Source organism: Oxyura jamaicensis, chromosome Z (genome assembly GCF_011077185.1).
Source record: "Oxyura jamaicensis isolate SHBP4307 breed ruddy duck chromosome Z, BPBGC_Ojam_1.0, whole genome shotgun sequence".
Taxonomy (NCBI): domain Eukaryota; kingdom Metazoa; phylum Chordata; class Aves; order Anseriformes; family Anatidae; genus Oxyura; species Oxyura jamaicensis.
This window is the reverse complement of record NC_048926.1, coordinates 26199421-26220295: the sequence shown is the minus strand read 5'-3', so window position 1 is coordinate 26220295 and position 20875 is coordinate 26199421. Positions and strand designations below refer to the sequence as shown.

General features: G+C 37.2%; 1 protein-coding gene across 3 annotated transcripts in view; it reads right to left on the bottom strand.

Annotated features, from left to right (window-relative positions):
- The window catches only part of CERT1 (ceramide transporter 1), an 80620-nt gene that overhangs the window by 6929 nt on the left and 52816 nt on the right, over positions 1–20875 (bottom strand). For 2 of the 3 annotated variants that reach the window (XM_035309579.1, XM_035309581.1), the window contains 8 exons: positions 15629–15786; positions 10516–10608; positions 9121–9207; positions 8135–8227; positions 7471–7548; positions 3262–3357; positions 2581–2713; positions 1738–1808 (listed from right to left, as the gene is read on the bottom strand). In XM_035309579.1, the coding sequence (XP_035165470.1) occupies positions 1738–1808; positions 2581–2713; positions 3262–3357; positions 7471–7548; positions 8135–8227; positions 9121–9207; positions 10516–10608; positions 15629–15786 (809 nt within the window). The remainder of the gene's footprint in view (positions 1–1737; positions 1809–2580; positions 2714–3261; positions 3358–7470; positions 7549–8134; positions 8228–9120; positions 9208–10515; positions 10609–15628; positions 15787–20875) is intronic. The other variant, XM_035309580.1, reaches the window with a different exon arrangement.

Below are 20875 nucleotides of genomic sequence, written 5' to 3'. Positions count from 1 at the left end.
TGGGACCCAGACAGGCTTGAGAGGTGGGGCTGTGTGAACCTCTTGAGGTTCAATAAGGCCAAGTGCAAGGTCCTGGGAGCAGCCCTGTGGAAAAGTTCTTGGGGATACAGGTGGATGAAAAATTGGACATGAGACAGCAGTGGACACTTGCAACCCAGAAATCCAGCTGTACCCTGGGTTGCGTCATAAGAAGTGTGGCCAGCAGGTTGAAGAAGGTGATTCTCCCCCTCTGCTCTGCTCTTGTGAGACCAACTCACTGAGTTCATCCTGGGCCCCCAGCACAAGAACAACATAGAGCTGTTAGAGCAAGTCCAGAGGAGGGCCATGAGGATTATCAGAAGGCTGGAGCACCCCTCATATTAAGACAGGCTGAGGGGTGATCAGCCTAAAGAAGAGAAGGCTCTGGGGAGCTTTTCAGTACTTAAAGAGGGTGGAGAAACTTTTTACAAGGGTGTGTAGAGATAGGACAAGAGAAAGGTTTTTAACTAAAAAATTGTACTTTTATGTTAGGTATAAGGAAGAAATTGTTCACTATGAGGGCAGTGAGGCACTGGAACAGGTTGCCCAGAGAAGTTGTGGATGACAAGTTTTTGGAGGTGTTCAAGGCCAGGCTGGATGGTCTTTGAGCAATCAGATCTAGTGGAAGGTGTCCCTGCTCAGGGTAGAGGGGTAGGGGCTGGAGGTGGGTGATCTTTAAAGGTCAATTCCAAACCAAAAAAAGGTCTATGATTTTATGTTAAATTCTATGCTAAAAATTTCATGCAATTTTCCAAACTGAAACAGAAAAATCATAGCTGTTGTATAAATACGTATCAGGTTACACTGCTGCACTTGTGTAAAAAAAAGGCCTTTGGCAAAGAGCCAAGCTGCAATACTTCTCATAGACAAACAGGAAGAGGCAGTTCCTTTCCTGTTCTCTCAGCCTCAGGTTCACATTTTAGTTAATACTTGTAAGGTACAAACTACACTATTAACTACACTGGTTAAGTATAAACAGATGCATCTACAGTTAGCTAGGCCTCCAGAAGCATGGAAGGACAGAGAAAATTAAAAAATATTTTAACAACAGTATTTTAAGTGCAATTTTACGTGCAATTACTTTAGCAAGACAGATACTGTAAACTGACATTCTGTAATAGAAAATTTCAGAATCAAAAGTATCTGATAAAATATGAAGCTGTATGGAAGCCATTTTCCTGACACTTGGTAGAATTAAAAATGCCTAGTTTTTACCACAACACTACACAGTTCACAGAACCGCCATATTCAAAGTCAAGTCTTCTTTTATGGTTGTTTTAAGGTAACAGCATTTCTGGTAAAATTATCTCAGAAAAATACTTGCTGAAATTTCCGAGTATACTAACACTTGGAATCATGCAAGATTAAATATTCACCTGTACTCTTAGTTACCATTTTCTTTTTTTGAACCTGTTAGGCAACAATTACTGGATTGCAATTCAAATAACATTTTTAGTGAAGTTGCAATTGCTGGAGGTTATATTACTGGAGATTAAAATCAATCCTAATTTGTTATTTCATGCTATATCATAAACATGCACTAGCACTTATGCTATCAAGCCACGTTCAAAAAGTTGACAAAGTTGCAGCTTCATAAATAACTTGTTCTGAACTGTTTTTTGAGCAGTACATTTAGTTAAGCATTTTAAAATAGATTAGAGCACATGTGCCCAAAACTGTTTTGGTAATGTACGTATACAGGTGGAGGGTGAGTCTTACCTTATGTGTCTGGTAAATGATGATTGCATTATCAGCTAAATTTTCCACGACATGAAAATTTTCAATCGTTGCTACAAAAAGGAAAGAAATCCATCAGTAAACAAGCACTGATATTAGATCAATGTTATAAACAATATGCTTGATATGCTGGCTTAGGCTTGCATGTAAGTCTATGGGGGCAACCCCGGGGCAACAAACAGACAGGGAAATGAGAGGCTGGAGAATAGCCCCACAGGAAGAGATCTGGGGGTTGTGGTTGATGGCAAGTGGAACACGAGCCAGCAGTGTCCCCTGGCAGACAGAAGGGCCAGCCATACCCTGGGGTGCATCAAACACCACATTGCTAGCCAGTTAAAGGAAATGATTCTCCCGCTCTGTTCTGTGCTGGTGCAGCCTCACTGTGTGCTGTTTTGGGCGTCATAATATAAGGGCATAAAACAATTCGAGAGTGTCCAGAGGAAAGCTACAGAGATGGTGAAGGGTCTAGAGGGGAAGACATGCAAGAAGCAGAACAAGTCACTTTGTTCAGCCTTGAGAAGGGGGGACAGGGGTGTGACCTGATGGCAGCCTACAGCTTACCCATGATGAGGAGCCCACAGGGAGGCACTGATCTCCCCCAGTGACAGAAGCCATGGGGATTGTATGAAGCTGTACTGGGGGATGGTCAGGTTGGGTATTAGGAAAAGGTTAATCACTGAGAGGGCAGTCAGGCAGTGGAATAGGCTCCCCAAAGAATAGGTCACAGCACCAAGGCTGCTGGAGTTTAAGAAGCATTTGGACAATGCTTGCAGAAAATTTTTTGATTGCTGATAGACATGCAAGACTTAAGAACTGATTCCTTACTTTCCCAGTCATTACGAACATCAACATTCCAGAAGTAGTGGCAAACTTCATGTCCTGTTACCCCTTTAACTGCATGTGTTGCCTTCAAGGGATCTAAAACTATTCCATTCTCTTCCACCTCTCTTCTGTATACCTGTGGCCAAATACAAAGGATGACACACAGAACAGAAATATCAAAATTGAACTTTTAAACAATTAAAATATGAACACCAGTTCATTTTTTTAAAAAAACTTCCTGGAACACTAATGCATGAATGATTTGTCATAACATATTTCTCTGGTAACGACTAACAAAGATGTTCTTAGCATTAAAGTACACATTAAAGTACCATTATTCTGAGAATCTCTACTACAAAATGGATTAAGCTACATTATCACTACATACAAGGATCCACAAAAGCACAGTAGAATAGCTGACAGTAGCTTGCTACCATGTAACATTCTTATACGTTGAAATTCTGTGTCATTTAATAACAAGCTTTAAGTAGGAGGGAATGAAAGTATCCATAAAGACAAAGCTATTCTTAGAGTTACATAGGAAGCTGCAGCTCTTGTAGACTCGAGTCCTAGCTTAAACAACGACATCTTCAGAAGTTCTAACAGCATAACTCACTGAGAGGTAGTATTCAAAAAGAACAAAAATATCTGTCATATTAATTAAGCAAAAAAGCAAATATTTACCTTCATTTCTCCTTCTTCAACCACTAGCTGCCAATTGGCATCTCCTCCTACATCTTGTAAGGAGTAAGTCATATGGTTTTGTACCATCTCTTCCACCTTTAAAGGAAAAGATATACATTTTCTAATTATTTCTTTCATCTTCTTGGACAGGCAGCTGTACAGTACTGGAAGCCACAAATGATTACTTGAAATCCTGTGCAGGAGCTGAACTAGGACAACAGAGCTCTCTATCAAACACCGAGAACAGATACTTCTGGACGTCAGAAACAAATGCCAAAATCTTGATTACAATTATAACTTCACTCTTTATGGGTACTGCCCATCCTCCCTTTGTACCTATAAACTGCCAAAACTCACTATACTTCTACCCTAAGACTTTTTCAATTTGGCATTCAGAAAATTGGTCAAGGTATCTCTAAACACAATTACAATGCACTGTAAGACTTGAGAACCAATAACCAATAAAAAACATTTAAAAGGCTGAACAAAGGCAGGGGGAGGGAAGTAGGGGTGGACTGCTGTGGTTGACACATGGAAACCCAATACAGGAACACAGATCAGCTCTAAAAAGCTGAGTGCTTAGTAAAAGTTGTATCGGAACAGCAGTGAAGGAAACATTCATGAGCAAAACTTGGCTATTCTGTTTCACTGACAGCTTTGCACAATAGCAAAATAGAAAAAAAGACAAACGCTCACATTCTTACATAAAATTAAGATGCAGAGACTCATCTATTATAAAATTCTCATTTAAAATTACTTAGTTGTGTGCTTTCCTTAAAGGCCAGTTACTTTATAATTTTAGTACAGCTATGTCATTATTCTATTCTATATGATGTGCATGAAAATGGCTGGTAGGACAGAAAATGCATTTTTACTTGTGTTTTTATTATGTATTTGTAATCTTATTCTATAATTTTTCAGTTTTTTTTTTCCTGCTCCCACCATTTCCAAATCCCATTCACACTCAAACAAAAATAGAGACAAAAATAAGGTATACACTGCTGTGTAATGTTTACAAATTCTGTAAACGATTTACTTACTAAATTTTCACCTAAACAGTAGGTGACTACTAAAACTTGACACAGCATGTGATTGACACTGTTTTCCTGAATTACTAAAAGTGTTTTTTTAAAAAGGAAAAGTATTACTTGATCAGGTAGTAGAACATGTAGAAAGCAAAATTAAGTAATGATTTGTCTTTTCTGATATGATATGGAATTGAAATATGTTTTTACTTTTAATTTAAACAGTAATTCTCTTTATAAAATGTATTTTTTAGGCAATACACTTAAGACCAGGAAGAAAAGAAAGGTAATTGAATCAAGTCAAAGTCCTCCAAGCACAACATCAAAATAAAATCTACTGAAGTTCTACTTCAGTTTAACTGTACACTTATCTATATAAACACAATTTATCTGTCCAGTTCTTGAGTTTTCTTTTTCTCTTGCGTTATAATGAACTAAAAAAAAACAGCAAGATCTGTATTTCTGCTTTTAGACTAGTCATCTTTTCCTGACAGTTATTAACAAGTTTCCTAGAAAACTTTTTTTTCCTCCAGTGACACAATGGGAGTACTATCCAAGTCAAATAAGAGAACATGGACTACTTAAATATTCAGTTCACTAGCTCTAGGTCACACTTCTTTCAGACAGAAAGCCTCACCATGCATCTTTCAGACAGCTGCCCTTTAAATTTAGGGACACAGAGGTATCACTACTGCAACTTGCTGAGCAGAGCTGTTTTTCACTAGCAAGCAATCGCTTCCACTTGACCAAGGAACTGCAATGCCTACAACTGTCTTGTACACATTACCTATCCAAACTACCTATGATCTACCTGCAGGCTGTTGTCTATAAACCTGCATCTATTTTAGGTACTGCATTAGGCAGAGTTAATATTCACAGCTTCTTTGACATGGGAGAGGTCATATTATTACCCCTGGGATAGTAATATCTCTTGGCAGGCTACAGAAATAGTCTGCAAAAACACACCTATCCTCTATATCATGCAGCCTTAGGCTGAAAATTAAGTGGGCAGTTCTTCACTTAAAAGGCCCTCAACAGCTAAATCTATTTTAAAAACTGATAGTCCTTTAAAATAAAGTGATCTGCAAAACACCTGCAGAATTTTAAGCCTGCAGCCTCCCACTCAGCTGGCAGTAACAACTCAAAGTCTTTCTGAAAGCACAGTGAAGAAACAGCTCCCATCAGAATATATGTTGAAAGGTCTCAATTTTAAAAACAAAGCTGCAAGTTTCTACTTGACCTTTTCCTGACACCAAAACTCCCTTGGTATGAATGAGGTCTAGAAGCAAGTCACTTTTATTCAGAATCAAGATGTTTGCTTGCCTTTCCAAAAGCCAAATCCCCTGCCAGGGGATGGAGGCCAATTTTATATTTAAAAGGTCCAAGGCAGGTTGTCAACAAAAGATAGCATACTGCTTTTCTCTTCATGCTTTCAGATATCTTTTCACAGAATCACAGAATTGGAAGGTTCACAGAGGTTGGAAGGGACCTCAAAAGATCATCGGGTCCAATCCCCCTGCCAAAGCAGGTTCCTTAGAGCAGGCAGGTTACCTGTCTGTTCATCAGTAATGAAGCTCCAGAGCAGGTAGACTAGTTTGTTGGTCTGGTAGAAATTTGTTCTATGTAAAATATAATGAGGTAATGGTGGAAAAGAATTTGTAAACTAAGATCATCCTTTCTGCAGTGAGTCTGTTAACTCAAAACCACATTTTAAGGCACTGGGTGGTAACTTCTACTTCGTATAATCCATGCAGCAGTTGAGAAGAGCAATGCCTTGCCACCTTATTCCAGTCCCTTTGGCCACAATCTTTAATCTCAGTCTGCTTTATTGTGATAAGGACATGGTCAACCGCAGATTTGTTTTTAAATGCTTAATTTTTCAGCCACACCAGAGCTCTAATACTCAGAGCTCGGATTACCATATAGAAGCACAAATGCTATCACTGGCATAAAAGACACAAAAATGAGAAGGCCTGCATACCTTAGTGATTATGATTTCCCCTTGTATTGAGCATCCACAGCCTGATAGATAACCAATTCCTACTTCTGGACTCAAATTTGCTTTCTATTACTTGATTTGCCCCCTCCTTTCAAACAAACAACATTCTAACTCGACTCTTGGACTATCAGTAGGTGAGTCTATCAATGCTGTGTAATACAACCTGTATACTTCTTCCCCTCACAGTAAGTCAAAATTTACAGTTAACTGACAGCAATAGGTCAAGGCAAGTGTTAGGCTTTCACTCCAATAAGCAAGTGTAAGTGCCAGGGTTATGTTCACAAAGATGGCAGTAATGCCTGCAGGTGGTATGATTCCAGGCTCTGTTAATTAAAAGAAAAAACATTTCTTCTATTTGATAAAGCAGCTTGTTTGCATTGTTAGAAAATGGTATCCAAAAAAAGACAAAACAGATCACAGAAGCAGGTCTGACTGACTCACAGTAAGATATGGACCATAGCAGAAGGAAACTAATGGCCTACGTGCCATGTTTGAACAACATTTTGAGACTAAAGAGCAAACGTGACATCACCTAATTAATTCAACTTTAAGCTATGATTGTCATGGCAAGCACTTAAAATGATTTTGTGCATTACTGGTATATATAACTACATTTGCATATACAGGAAATCAGATTTACTTTCCAAAGGATCCATGAATATATTGAAACTATTCAATAAAAAAAATCATATCCACAATCTTTAACAATACACTTTATAACCTTTCAGATGTTTTTACTAGAGGGAGAAAACAATAGTACTGAACCTTAATAGTTAGCATCTTAATGTCATTAAGAGTGACAAATGTTAAGGACAAAATTAAATCTGATTTAAAAACAAGAACATCAATTCAAAGCAAAGACCATCTCCATCCCACACAAAACAGGTGTTATCCTACTTTTACAATAATAAAAAATGCAGAATTTAAGGTGTATGCATTTTTATTTAAAGCTATTGAAACCATTCCAAAAACTTCACAAGATTTAGGCCTCTGCAGGAGTGATATGCATGCAAGCAGAATGTAAAAAGACAACCACTTAGTATACTAATAGAGAAGTCCTTTGTTTGTCTCAATGTACTAGTTTGAAGCAAGCAGTGATTTATGTAACAAAAAAACTAGGTTTTAGAGAAGAGGATGAAATACAGCAAAGATATGCAACCCCCACTCTACACATTAATACAGTACCTGTGCGCTGAATCTGTGAACATCATCAGAGGCACTGACTAGATCAATGGAAGACATGGAGGAAGAGCGACTATAGGGCTACCAGAGACAGACAAAGAAAAAACCAAGTAATCAGAACAAAGGCACAACAGAGCATTCAGTACCAACTTGCAAGCACAAGATAATGAAGAAAAGGAAAACAAAAGCACCATAAGCAGCAAGCACAGCAGCAAATGCTGATTTCATGCACCTATTATGTATTATACTCCCAGTGAGGCACTGAGGAGCATAGTGTTTCCAGTAACACTAAAAAATGTCAACAGATCAAGATACAAGAAAATTTTATTTTTTAAAAAAACTTTATTTTAATCAATTCAACAAATTTTGGTGAAGGAATCTTAAAAACGGAGGTTAGCAAATTGTTTTTTTTTTTTTTTTCCCTTTAATATCTCTGGCAATCTTGATGCAAGTCAAGAGTATTCTAAATAAACATTCAAATAAGTATTTGTTGAGCCAAGAGAGAAAACAGCCCTTCTACAATTTGAGCTGCTTCAATTGAAACGGAGTAAACCATTAAAAGTTACTAGAAACACCTACAAAAATCAATCTCACCTACCAATACAAATTATAGAGAAACATCAAAAGTCAGCCCATTGTTCTGAGAAAATCATGGGAAATATCTTACCTTTTGGACAAATCGGTGAGTCCCCACAGCAGAATAAGCATCTCCAGAAGGTAAGGATGTTGGCCAGTGTAATCTGACCTTTTCACTTTGAGACTGCAACAAAATAGGTTTAATTATTGTTAGTCAGTTGCTACTGGGTGGACTACTAAACAGAGTGAGTCATCCTCAGTCTATATAGTGGCTACCACATTAAAATACAAACGAATGGTATCCCTGACAGGCAATAAGTTGGCATCCTGATTCTCTTTTAGGTGAATAAAGTATTCATTCATTTGATCTATACTTCCAGGTGTGTTCCTCCATTAAGAAGGATTGATTGGCAGCATTAAGGACATTGCATCGATGTGGTAGTAACAATCACTCAAAACGTACACTCTTGGCTAAGAGACAGCAACACAGGTAAACTCTTTTGGGTACTATATGTTCACTGAGAAGTCTAATACTTCTTAACCTAGTCACTGCATTCATTACCTTCATAAGCCTAGACACTTGTAAGACAAAGGATACAATAGTTTGTTATGCTCTCTCATTTTATATCCTACTACATATTCTTATACTCTACATACTTCATGCCATTCACCTTAACCCTTTTTGATCCTTGCCACTTCTACTGCCAAAAGAACTTTAGAGCAGTAATTTGGTTTTGAGAAACAACTACAGTGTTTGGTATCCTCATTTGAACAGGCATCAGTTACATACACAGGAAAGGTTTGTACAGAAGCAATATACTCAAGAACTAGAAACCACAGACATTCAGTTAGGTTAATATTTATGCTGTCCTTTTCTATGTAAGGTGCGAACTAATTTTCTAAAAATTAGTGTTAAACAACACTATTTTTGTTGTACAAATACTAAGAACTGAATTCCACTTAAAAGAGTCAACACAAAAATCAAATGTTTCAGGAGATGTACCCTAGGACTGAGTTTATGTCACAGATGTATTCCATGAACTGCCCATCATTACAACATTTTTCAAGCATCAATACCTGTTCTTCCATTTTATCCTGTCTATCGAGAGCAGCTTCAACAGCATCAAAAAACTCTTCTTCATTAATCAGACTATTAGGACCCTCCTAGGGCATAAGAAACAAAACTAGTTTAGAACTTTGGAGATATGAGAGTTCAAGTTAAGTTTAATATTAGAAATACATATTTGCATATTATGCATACAACTGACAGAATTAAATTCTTCCACAGACTTCAATATTTTCAACAATATTTTTAGATTTCAATTCATCTGAAAAATGTGCTTGTTAAAGGAAGTTCTTCCCTTTAACTATAATTTAAGAGGTTGTTATATAAACAAGGAAGAGACAGGAAACTGAGCAAGTGTCAATACACTTGGACATCACACATAGGTTTCAATTAACATATATCTCAATGTTTACGGTGTGTGTCAGAAAAATGAGCATATTAATGTAACTGTGCAGTTAATCTACTTCTGAATATTCCAATGCCTTGAGTAGATTTCAGATGCACACTCAAAAAAACAAGATACAATATTGGGAATCATTTTCTTGATAATTCCTGGAAACAACAGTTTAACAAAGCAGCAGGTAGAGTTGAGTCATGTATTAAAAACTCAGGTCTAATAAATAAAATGGTAATTTAAGAAAGCTAAGTTTACTGCTGTTACTGTATTGTAAAACAAATTGTTTAGCAAACTTCAGAACACTGTAATAGGGATATCTGAGAGAACCAGCAGTGGTGGTAACCAGGAAGATGAAGTCCTACTTCCTCCATCTTTTTATTTTACAATCAGCAGAATACATTCAAATACCTTTTAAATACCTCAACATATTGCTACTATTGCTCAGGCTATGATTTTTGCATAGGAACAAGTGTTTGAGTAATGATCACGAAGGGTTCAATTTCTTAAAAATTATGCAAACTGCATTATAGGTGCATTAGCTTTTATTATTCTTTAGAAGGTGTTTAAATGATCACATTTAAACTTGAAGTGAGAAGTTAAAAACCAATTGAATTTGAACTTGACATTCTAGGATTGCCTCTGAAGTTAGGGTTTTCATATGCACATTACATACCTACACAGATGACCCATTACAAAGGACAAGTACAAAACTACTGCATAGGAACAGAATCAAATGTATGAAAAATAATCAAAAATCACCAGAAATATTGGTAAACAAATTGCTCTAGACAAAAGCAGAATAAGGAAATCTGAGGTGAAGACCAACTTGCATTCTAAAAAATTATTGATTGAGATTAATCTGGTTTTCAGACTGCAAGTTGGAAAAACTGAAACAGCATGAACACTCTTGCGTAAGCCAAACAGCTTGATTTACATATACACTCCTCTGAGAAACATGTCAATATTCAAAACTTCTGGCATCTTTAGAAATCTTAAGTGGAATTTGTACCTCATAGTCAGGCCCTCCAAAGTGGGACTTCTTCTTCAGTTCTGTCATAGCATTTTTGTATGCTTCTTCTGCTCTTCTCCTTTTCTCTGTCTCCTGCAAAATTACATGATCATTTGATGCAGCATGAATGAACTGGCTGACAACAGTACATAACCCAATGATCAGTGTAGCTTTTTTCCAAGTAAAGTTTGCAAAGCTATTTTCTCATTTTATTTGCACGTGTGCATTGTGCGTGTCCATAAATATCCATATATAATATAAAGCTTGGGAAGTTGGCTACCTTGAGGATACTTTTTGTCATAGCTCTTTGAGGGCCAGAGCTGGTACCTGACTTACGGTTTATATAACCTCCTCAGCATAGATGCTTGGGCAGCGACAACAAAAGGTGAAGAGTAAAACTGGTAAAAAGCTAACTTGTTGAGTGTTGCAAGATACTAATGAGTCACAGCACGTAAGCTTGTATCTGTAATTAGCTGGCATAGGATCCTTGTGAGTAATTTCATTAACTCCATGCAGAGACTAACAGCTCAACATCATTCTCTCATAATAGGTGTATGACTATATTAGAGCCACTGGTGACGTCTATGTCACTGTATATTTTGAACTAAGTAGTAGTAATGCTGGAATCAGCCTGGAATTTCCTCTGCAAATTCTGCATACTGCCAGATAATCCTAGTGAAAAAAAGCTGTAAACACTTTTGAATTTCTTGCAGAATTTAGCTTTCTTATATAAGATGCTACTCTGTCCCCTTTCACAATTACTTTCACATAGAAGTGTTAACAGTCTAGGTGACAGCTGGACACCACATAATGCTAGTTGCAGATATGAGTGCAAGTATTCAGCAACCCATCTGGAACTTTAAAGACCCAGCAGAAAACTTAATCAAGACTGACAGGCTGAGTTTGACAACTGGGAATTTGGTAGTTAAATTCTCTATGAATTACATATTTTCCTGTTTCTAAAGAGACGCTTGAAAAGTAAAGCAGTAGTTTTTGATGTGCTGTAAACATAGTAGAGTTTTCCATAGGAAAACTTTAAGAAAAAAGCACCACTTGGATGAAAACAGTATTACCTCTATCTCTGACTGTAGGCTTTTCCCTTCTAGAAACTTTCAACAACAGGCAACAACTGCTGACAACATTTCACAAAACTTTAGAAATTTACCTATTTTGAAAGTACTGTAAAGTCCTGAAGATACAGAAAGCATGACTCGTTTAAGTCATTGACAGAAAGCATATATGTCTCACCAGAACTCTTAAACTGTGAAATAAACAAAATACTAAAATACACAACTTGTCCCCCCCAAATCCCTAGAAAGCCAAAATCCCATTTTTTTGAGCCTCAATCTGTGAATTTTAATCTGTGAATTAATGATAACTCAAAAGCGTCAAAAGACTATTCTTCACTCCAGCTTCTCCTGCTAACAAGATTAAATAAAACAAACTTGTGAAATTGTGTGATTACACAGCAGAAACATTACTGGCGTTATTAAAGTTCTGGAAAATGTCATTAAGTTACTATTGTCAAACATAAAAAAACCAACAACCTAAATGTGTTATTTTTTAGGTAATATTTAGTGTTCAGAAGATAGCTTGCACATTAACATCAATTAGTAAGACCAAGGGAAACAAGAACAGAAAAACATTTCCTGTAGTCAAAACAAGAGAAGCATAATCACAAGGATATTATTGTGACTAAAACAATGGATCCAATACTAGGGATTAAACATTTGTACATATTTTCAAAGGTATAATTTTTAAATACGTTGGCCTCAAGTTCAGCATACATATGGTTGCCATGCATCTTTAGGCTAAGATGGCCTTCTACAACCTGGAGGCTGTATAGTTTTGTGAGGTAGGAGAACTCTCACTAATCATGTTTGCCTTTTTTCTGTCAAGTAAAATGCAGTCTGGAAACTAGCAGAGTGAGGTTAGAGAGGGAAGAAGAGAGCTGAATTACAACAGTACTACACTGCTCATAAAAATACTGCTTTTAGCCACTGACACAGATCCTGTTCTTCATGCAACAAATCTATACCAAGCAGAGCCTACAGAGTTGACACACAAAGGACAAACTTGACTATCTCTTTTAACTCTTGTAGCTGCTTTTCTGAACAGACTTAGAAGAACCTTCCCAGCTAGAACAAACACAAAGGAGCTGCCCAACTTCAGATAATTTACTTTTCTAAATCTCTCTGAGAATGTAGATTGAACTTTATCATCTCACAATATTTACTTCCTTCTCAGAACAGTATAGGCATCTCCCAAGAAAACCAACAGGACAAAGATCAACACCCTTCTCTGCCTACATCTGTTTATCAGATGACAGCACCAATGCTTTTTGCTCAGATCCAAAGTCATACAAAAGCCTTTTACAGCACTGTGCTGAGCCACTAAAGCAACATGATGAAAAGCCAAAAGCAGCCCCACAACAGAAGTGCAATAGATAATGTTAGCAGAGTTGTAACTGCTGTATTTAAATTCTTGTGAATGGTGTAGATGTCAAGTCACTGCTATTAGGGGAGTTGCAGGAGTCCCTCTGTGGGAGGTGGTCAGGGTTGCCCCATGACAGACATCACCGGTTTCAGCCAGCTCCAAAACAGACCCACTACAGTTAAGCCTATCAGCCACGTGTGGCATGTCTGTGAAAACTTATTTAAGAAACAGCAAAAAGCACAGCAGGGAGAGAGGAAGAGGGAACAATGAGCAATAAACAGCAGAGGGAATGTCAGGGTCAGAACAGGAGGTGTTTCTCTACATAGCAGGTATTCACATTGCAATGCATGAAAGAACTCCACATGGGAGCAGAGAGGCATTTCCTGAAGAAACTGTGGCCCACTGAAAGCCGATGCAAGGGCAGATCGTTCCTGACAGGAACAGTGGCGTGTGGAGGACCTACCCTAGACCAGATTTCCCACAACCTCCATCCTACTCAGGGAGAACAAGCAGAAGGTAGAGGGGGCTGCAGTGAAAGAGTAATGTTGAGTTTGGAAAATGAGGGAGGAAAGCTGTTTCAGTGTTTTTCTTTTTGTTTCCCACTAACTGGATCCATTTTAACTGGCAATGAATTTATTTTTGTTTTGTCAAGACTACTCTGCCCATGACAGCAACTAGTAAACAATGTCCTCATCTGTCTTTTGACCTATGAGCTTTTCCATCTTATTTTCTCCTCTTGTTCTGCTCGGTGGGGTGGTAAGTGAGCAGATGGGTGGGCATTTGGCTGTTAGCCAATGCTAACCCACATTTCTGTATTAATGAATCCAATCAAGATCTCTCCTAAAAGGCTAGCAGTTGAAGGAACCCAAATGAAAGGCAATTTTATACTGGAATTACAGAACTTCATCAGGAGCATGCTGCAAACACCAAAAAAAAAAATCAGTGACAAATATGACAAAAAATCTTGCAAGCTTATTAAAGAAAATCTTAAACATACCAAGTTTTGAGAAGTCTTTGCTACTTAATTTCTGGAGAAACATGTCCAGATAAGCTCGTGATCCCCTTTAAAGTGTATTTACTCATGATGCGTGAAGTATTTTGTTGGTGAAGAATGGTGTTACAGTCAGATGAGACCTACACTGAAATTCCTTTTTTTAAAAAAAGAAATCTGCAGCTAAAATGTGGTTTAACATTAGTCTAGTGAGAAATAACTGACTTAAACCAATTCAAATTCTGTATTAGAATATTACTCTAGGACCAGAAAAAGTCATTTAATCCATGCTATAAGCAAAATCTGATCAACAAGAGAACCGTGCTCAGCCCAGAGAAGAGGTTTTTTTTTTGGGGGGGGGTGGGGGGGGGAGCACCTAATAGCAGTCTTCCTTACCACCAAGGAGATCACCAAGAAGACAGAGACAGGCTTTTTACATCAGCCTATGGTACAAGGTTATAAAAGATAAGCAGATATAAGAGTTGTTCTCACTGGATATACAGGAAGACTTTCACTATAACATGGATAAGCTTCACCATAATGACAGATGAACAGAGCAGGCGGCTCAGAAAGGCTGTGCAGTCTCCTGCCTTGAAGACTTGAAGCCAGACTTAAAGTCCTGACCATCCCACTCTGATTTCAAACTCTTTGAGCAGGAATTGCACTGGAGACTTCCTGAGAACTCCTCCAACCTGAGTTACCCTGTGACACCATGAACAACCTTCAAGTCTTGGATCTGCTATAAATCGGTTACAAAGTAAGCGTTGCTGAAAGTGTCAATACAGATAGATAGGATCAGGCATTTGACGTATGAAGAGCTGGAACACGGAGGCAAAGATTCATGCATAGATGTATTTTGTCTGAATGCCTTCATTCTTTGAGTCATGTATCACTAACACATATGAAGCAAGATTTGAAGTGTGGTATACCATATGGAAACATGCTAAATTAAAAAAGCAGAGACAATGGCTAAAGGGCTGCAGAGAACCCCTGTCAGTGATGGCAGGATTATAGAAATTGAAGCCTGAAGTACATCCCCATCCATGCTTCCAACACATCTCATTGGAAGAAAGAAGACACCGTTCCTTTTTAGTTGCTATAGTGGTTGAGCAGGCTTAGCATGAACTATCACTGCCATTAGAATAACATCACACACCTAAAAAATTAACCAATTAATTAACCAATTAAAGTCATGTTTTATACTAATCCCTTAAGTAAAAAAAATTATGAGACCTTTAAAGAGATCTTTAAAGAGATATTTAAAGTTAAAACAGGTTGTTCACCTCAGTATTGTCACCATCTCTTACAATTAAAAGAATTCAGATTCTCACATCATTTTGGAAGCATGAATATTTATGTAGATCTCTATTAGAAGGCTGCAAGCAATACACTTATTACTATGGAATACTGTCAGGTTCTCTAGAGATATAAACATATAGGAATACTAGCTGAACAAGAACTGCAAAATATGATGAATGTTACTGTATTACCAACATTCAGGGTAAGGTTTTAACATTTTATAGGAGTAATAGATAAAGACAACATAGATAACGACACCTAAAATTAATATGTGCTGTACATAAAAATACAAGCAATACCAGGAATATGAAGGTTAAAAACAGCTCACTCAAAATTTCAAGCTAAATAAACATTTTTTCAACAACAATAAAAGAAAAACAGTCTTACCTTATCTAGCCTTTTTTGCCAGCTTTCTTCACGTTTTACCATTAGTTCAATACAATGAGATAGTGTAGCCAGGATTCCAGCAGTAGTTGCTTTGAAAGTTATAGCTTCTCCTTTAAAGTCTATGCCATTAATTCCTTTGGGGGTCACATGTGGAAATACTAAAAACAAACATGAACCACTCACTGATAGCTGCATTTAATTCAAATTAGCACTTTAAATGCATCGTTTATATTACAATTGCTTGAAGCAAATATACTGGCTATAAAATTGATTTAGAAACAAAAATCATAAATGCTAATAATTTGCAGCTATCCACAGGATAAGGAAAGAGATTCAAAAGGAGGAATGCATCCCTTCAGCTTCATCTTGCTATACTGTATTTCAAGTCTGCTTGTAATTCTGTATTACTCTGCTCTCCGCAAACCATGTGGGTGGAGGGAGTGGTAATACTTTGTAACAATAGCAGTTTGACAGCTTGAAGTGGGGCCTAATTAAGACAGAGCAACCTTAAAACATATCTAATACAGTACTAAGAAAGGAACAATTTAAAAATGCAATCAAACCCAGAATGTGATATTCAAGGTTGCTTTAAGCAGGTAATTATAGATTTAAAAACCTCCAAGTAAAAAGGTATGTTATGTATAAAAGTATCAAATTTGTTGAATTATCCAAGTACTGTGGGGTTTTGCAATTCCAACAACTACTTTGTGCTGTCAACCAAGCCATCTGTTGCTAAGGCTATTTAAACAAGTCACTTAGAATGTGTGACAAAAAAAGTACCTATTATATGTCAAACTTACATGTAGGTTGACAGAATAACAAATCAAACACTACATATTAATGTCATAAAATATTAGAGAGCAGAACTAACACCCATGTTGAAGCTGACTGAGACTAGCAAGTTAAAGTAACTCCTGCTATGCCATGGGAAAAGATAAAAAAAACTAATGACATCACCCAGTTGGATATTGCCTTTTTTTTTTTTTTTTTTTTAGTCTGACAGTGTGACACTGTTACAGCTTAAAAAGCTGAAATAAATATTTGTGTAAGTTTACCCAATATCTGTCTGTATGGGTGAAGTAGAGCTTTCAAGCAGTTCAGATCTTGTAGGGAAAAGAAATGCAATTGCTGTTCTCTAATGGTAGAGCACAGTGTCTACACTTAGGGAAAAGAAAGCAAACATCACATGGTCTTAAGCAATGGCTTAAGTCTCCAGAGGTTTTATACGCCCTCCTTTCACTAAGATTCAAACTTTTTTTTCCCTTCAAATAATGATTACAGAATATATACCCCTTCAAATGCCTTAATAAGCATATATGCTATGGTAGAACACAGCTTATTTTTTTGTTTCATATTAATCAAGAATACTCCCTAAAAGATAAAGATGGAGGCTGGAAAAAAAAAAGGAAAGAAAAAGAAAGAAAAATCTGTTTCAGAAACAATAATGAGCAGAGGAACTCTCCCTCCCCCTAACAGCTGCAGAATCAACACGGAGGAGGCTGAGCCTGAGAGTGGTATATGCTGGCAAGGAGGCAATGCAGCGGATTCTCTGAGAATAACAAAAAACAGACAACAACAGCTTTACGCATAGACAGTATTTTTCTTAGGAAAGTGTTATACCACTCATTTGTCCTGCTGGTGTAGATCATTTCACATGTAGGCTTACCAGCAGAGATATTCTGCTTATAGATCTGATTTTTTTCCCCTGAAGTACACAACATGCTAGACATGCTGAAGAAACCACCACCAGCTGCAACAAGTCTAAAATCATTTCACAAATCTATGTGTTAGATTGTAAGGAGAATGCACAGCCTAATTTCCTGGAACAAAACCAGCTTTATTTCCTGATCATCTTTAAGTCTCAACTACAATTCATTGATACTCCGTATAGCTTTGACTACCATACATTTTAAGTCTTTATTCTGTGATTTGTCTCAAAGTAGCAGCAATATATATACACTGCTTGCAATTTCACTCAGAGTCCCTTCAGCCATTATAACTCTGGACAAAAGTGAACTTGTTGCAGAAAGGTGCAAAGCCTATTTTTCTGAGAGGATCCCTCAAGAGGTCCCTTACTGTGCATGGGAATACTTTGATTCACTCCTCAGGAGTGTTTTTTTCTTCCCAGAACATGTCTGAAATGATCTCAAGCCATGTTTCAGCAACAATTAAGCTTCAGAAATATTTGTCAGGAGATGATCTATTTGGAGAGGCTAAGCATCTTTCTTACTCGTTTTTTTTTTTTTTTTTTAAATTATTATTATTTTTATTTTTTATTTTTTTTATTTTGTTTTTGTTTTTAATACTTCTATTTTTCTATGTCAACTACAAGATTTAGTGTTTCAAGTTGAAATCTTCAAGTTCAAGTTAAAAGTTAATAGTAGAAGTGTTTTTATTGCAACTGTTCTAGGTTGGTGATCAAACTGCATGCAGTCAATTGAAAAAAAGCTATGATTGAAAAATCATACAATCACAGAATATCCTGATGATTTTTCTCCTAATTTAAATTGAATTTCAACATTTTGAATTCAGGCATTTCTTTTTAATCATCCAGTCTCTCTCTCAAATAGTTCGCTTTTACTTCTCAATTATTTTCTCTTTCCTTCCACCGGAATCAGTGTTTTATACCATGCTTTAGTCTTCAATAGCTCTTTAGCCTTTCTCTCCTACACCTCTATTCTGTTAGGATACATTGTTTTTTCCATCTTGTTCCTAGGATGCTGTTTGTAACCCTTCCCCAGAAGTCCCAAGCATTATCTATTCAATCAAATCTGTTTCCCAGTGAAGGAGATGTTAAAAAGACAGTAAGTGGAAAAACAAAGTTCCTTCATCTTTTCCATGTTATACCACTTCTACATCTTATGTCACTATACTAATTCCAAATGAGAGAGAATAAATTAATGGGTCATGCACCCACCCATTTAATTATCTTCTGATGTTGATCCTCTGTTGAAAAGAAGTAGGGTCAATATAATTATTTTCCCCTTAAGCACAACCTCAATATTTCCGTAATGACTGTGAATATTATTCCTCTGGCAGGAGCACAAATCACCACAAATCCTAGTTTCAAGTTTCTCTTCTTCGGCCTCTCGATAATGTCCAACTTCTGTCTTTAAAGAGATTCCTGAAGCAGGTTTTACCCACTTCTCTTATTTTTACCTAATATAAGCCCAAATCTACTCATTTTCCTCAAAAGATGGATGGGAACTCTTCCTGATCAAGATACAACATTCTTAGAATGTAAGATCCCAATAGGTAAATACACCGAATGGGTGCTTTATACAAATCATCATTGCTTCAGTTACCAGATTTTCTAATGGAAAAGCGAGCAATAAATTCATATACAGAGCTCTAACTCTTCAGCAAAAGATTCTAGAAAACACAGAAGAAAAAAACCTCCCCGTCCAAAACATGTCTTCACAGCAGTATAAAAATCTAACTAGTCATGCTAACATTCTCCTCCAACCCAGGAAAGGTGCAGAAGGGAAAGTGCAAAAGACAACGTAAATATGATTCCTTAAACTAGTCTTAAATCTAGCGGTTTGAGCACTACAACTGGTGCACTAGAAGGCTGAAACACTCCTTTATTCTATTAGGCTGAATAGGAGGTTGAGCCTCTGCTTCTCTCTTCCTGGAGCTGTGACTGCAGAAAAAAAAAATGTTTAGTATGGACAGGCAACCATTACTCAGCTACAGATTACTCTGGCGTTCACAAGACTAGAGAGAATTCAAGAATGGAACTGAAACCTGAGAAACCTAAGAATTAGCAGCTGCTCTGATGCTAAGCTTTATAAAAAGGTAATGTTTACGATCAATTTTTTGTTATCTGCTAGCCTAAGAAATTTTCTGCCCACTACACAGGCATGGCTGTCTCTTAACCTGAGGCACCTATTTCTCCTGTTGCATGACTGAAGACTTATGATTCCACCTTATGGTGCACATATTCCAATTCTTTCATTTTTAGGCAAGCCTTGCAGCAATCAGTTACTGCCTCATGAGAGGGAGCTGAGGGGCAGGCGCTGAGCTCTGCTCTCTGGGGACAGCGACAGGACCCGAGGGAATGGCATGGAGCTGGGACAGGGGAGGGTCAGACTGGGGGTTAGGGAAAGGTTCTGCACCCAGAGGGTGCTCAGGCACTGGGACAGGCTCCCAAGGGCAGTGGTCATGGCACCGAGCCTGCCAGAGTTCCAGAAGCATTTGGACAACGCTCTCAGACACGTGGTGTGACTTTTGGGTGATCCTGTGGAGAGCCAGGAGTTGGATTCCATGATCCTCATGGACCCCTTCCAACTCAGGATATTCTAAAATTCTATGAAATCTTTAATACATGTAAATTCTTAGAAATCAAATAAGGACAGAAAAACTAAAATGAAGATAAAGCTCTTAAGAGCATTTATGGGAAGTAAATGTAATGGGGTCATCAATTGTAAGAAGTGGAGTTCCAAAGAGAACTAAATGGTTGAAAAGTGAGAAACAAAAGGTTGCAGAATTCATTTCCATAATGAACTATAGAGTTTATATACAGATACCCACAGTACAAAATTTCTTAGCACAGAAATTCTTGAATACTTGATACAGAACTTTTTCTAAGAGGAATGTGAATATCACTTCAAATTCTTCTTAAATGTGATGAAAATGGACACTTTCCATTTAAATATTCAAAGATGACCAGATGTACTAGAAATACACACTTCCTTAATGAAATTTCACATATTAAACGTGTGTATATAGCAGACATACCGGAATAATGTAGAAAAGAAATGTTCTACAGGAAATTAAGCTGAAACTCCTACATCATCCTAGAAAAATTAAGTATGACAAAGACATCTCTTTCAAAATGAATCATGCAATGAAATTAAACATCGCGAATGTTTTTTAAAATATCTTCTTACATTTTTCTGAAATTTGTTCTAATGACTTAGTAGGCCTTAGAAATTTAGACTTTTTATATAGGGCTAATGAAAATGATTGACTTGCTTAAAGGTGAATGTTGCAAACTAGCTTATCTTCGCTGACATGAAGCATGAAATATTTACTCAGTCCTTCAAAGTTATACACTTGTGAAATGTGTTCATTTGATTCGTGTCAGGATGAAACAATGCTAGGGCCTCATGATGAAATGTAACTTTCTACCTAAGAAAAACAGAGTGGTTAGTGTACATAGTTCTTGTATTGTGCAAAACAAAGGTCTAGCAAGTCGTGTAAATAGAGGGCTTGAAGGACGAACACTGAGACTCGAGTCTGGGA